Raw genomic sequence first — 1,982 nt, forward strand, 5'->3', positions numbered from 1 at the left:
GAGAAAAGCAGAGAGCAGCCATTAAGAACTGACTGAGTCTGCGGCACATAGGGGATTTGGGTCTGTTGAAACTCAATTTAAAACAATAATTTGTTTTTGAAGCCTCTGGAATGTTGTCAAGATCGTGCTTTTATTATATAAGAATTGGTTATTGGTTTCATCACCTTATAATGTTTGTGCTGACTTTAAATGATTCAAAGGATGTGCAGCAAAGTGGTTTGATTTAATATTTGATACCCACTCGAAAGTGTTTTTCCGAAATGAAAATAGGCTCTAATGTTTCTTTTTTACAGTAATGTTTTTCAAATATCTTCGATGATGTAGAAAAGCAAATCAAGCTCCTCTGAGAGTTCACAATACGTTTATTACCACATACTGTATCTCTGTTTAGTAGTTGTTTTAAGCCCCAGGACCATGAAAATATGAATTTTCCAGTTTGAAGCCTTTATTTCAAATATGTTGAATGCATAAAAAATTTTACTTTTTTTTGCCAAGGGAAATATTGTATGATGCACCTTGAGAAGAAAAATGTTTTTTAAAGTTTTTAAGCTACCATAATGATTCAGTTAACATTCATAAATTGCTATTCATTTGGGATGCAAAACTGTAGATATTGTTCTTTTTTTGGTTATGACCCTCTTTAATGTTACAGCCAGATGTGCTGGAGCAGATCCATAGTTTAAGAGAGCTGTGGTTGGACAACAATTCATTACAAACCATACCAGGGGTAAGCAATTTCAAAAATATATTAGAATTCCAGAGTTAGCATCTATTGCATGTACTAAATGTCAGCCCTGTTATAGATTTCATAAATTTAAAATACTTTTAAAGCTTTCATTTATGAAGCATTTTGTCATTATGTACACACTCCCATATCATTCCGAATGATGAGAACATCTTTGGGGGAACTATTGGAATTTGACAACATGACATTTTAGTACTCTAGTACGAGGCTATAATATATGTACTGTATAAAGCATAATATATGTACTGTATAAAGCATAATATATGATTTCTTTCATTTATCTCCTTGTCATCTTCTTGAAGTTTGTTGGGAAACTGAGGCAGCTGCGATATTTCGACTTGGCCAAGAACAGGATTGAGAGTCTAGATGCAGATATCTCTGGCTGTGAGTCCTTAGAGGATCTCCTCCTCTCCTCCAACATGCTGCAACAGTTACCTGATTCAATAGGTGAAGTTCCACTGATTATTTTTGTTGAAATATTTGGGTTTTTAGTTTTCAGTATAAGAAATGCTGTGTCTTTACAATGTAAAAACCTCTTTCACAGGAAAGTTGAAAAAATTGACAACATTAAAAGTTGATGACAACCAGCTCACCTCACTGCCTAACACCATTGGAAGGTTAGTAACTCACTTATGACTCATTCAGCTGTGTAAAGGAAAAATGACAAAGGCAGAAAATACCGTCTTAGATCGTAATCCCTGAACATTCCTCTAATGAACAGTTTTTTTTTTCAAGTTTATGGAATTTTGTTGTGGTTTATAACCATATAATAGGCCTGATGCTCAGGGTGGTCAGTACAGCCTTTAATGACTTGAACCATTGTAATTATTTATATACAGTTTTTTTATGATGACATTCAATGACATTGCACTGTAGCTTGTACTCTCTGTATTGGATTTTTCACTGAATTGCCATCTGGGGCACAACATAACAATTCTGCTGTCATTCTGGCAGTTTTTCTCACCCCAGCATGAGAAAATGCTAAAATGCTGACTGTCAACTTCAATGTGACTCTCAGCAATGTTAGCAATGTCTTTCCATCTTTATTACCTATATTAGAGAGAAACAATGTGTGCAGTCAATAGGAAAAAACATGAGATTCTGGAATTAAAGTGTACAATTAATAAAAAATCCTAAAAAGTAATAATTGGATCATAGTATATTGTTTATCCAAAATGTACATTGATATTTGGTACCTTTTAGCTATACCTAAATTAACAGTTTAATCTTTTTTTTT

The 1,982-nt window shown here is 33.5% G+C and overlaps 1 protein-coding gene across 1 annotated transcript; it reads left to right on the forward strand.

Moving 5' to 3' along the window:
- Positions 1 to 652: 652 nt before the first annotated feature.
- Positions 653 to 1,439, forward strand: LOC107580400 (leucine-rich repeat-containing protein 7-like; the record flags this gene model as incomplete). Its single annotated transcript, XM_016266112.1, has 3 exons — positions 653 to 727; positions 1,048 to 1,192; positions 1,290 to 1,439. Coding segments are annotated over 3 exons (312 nt in total), but the record flags the coding sequence as incomplete, so codon positions are not given.
- Between the last annotated feature and the right edge of the window lie 543 nt (positions 1,440 to 1,982).

This window comes from Sinocyclocheilus grahami, unplaced genomic scaffold, assembly GCF_001515645.1.
Source record: "Sinocyclocheilus grahami isolate Dianchi unplaced genomic scaffold, SAMN03320097.WGS_v1.1 scaffold32686.1, whole genome shotgun sequence".
Taxonomy (NCBI): Eukaryota; Metazoa; Chordata; class Actinopteri; order Cypriniformes; family Cyprinidae; genus Sinocyclocheilus; species Sinocyclocheilus grahami.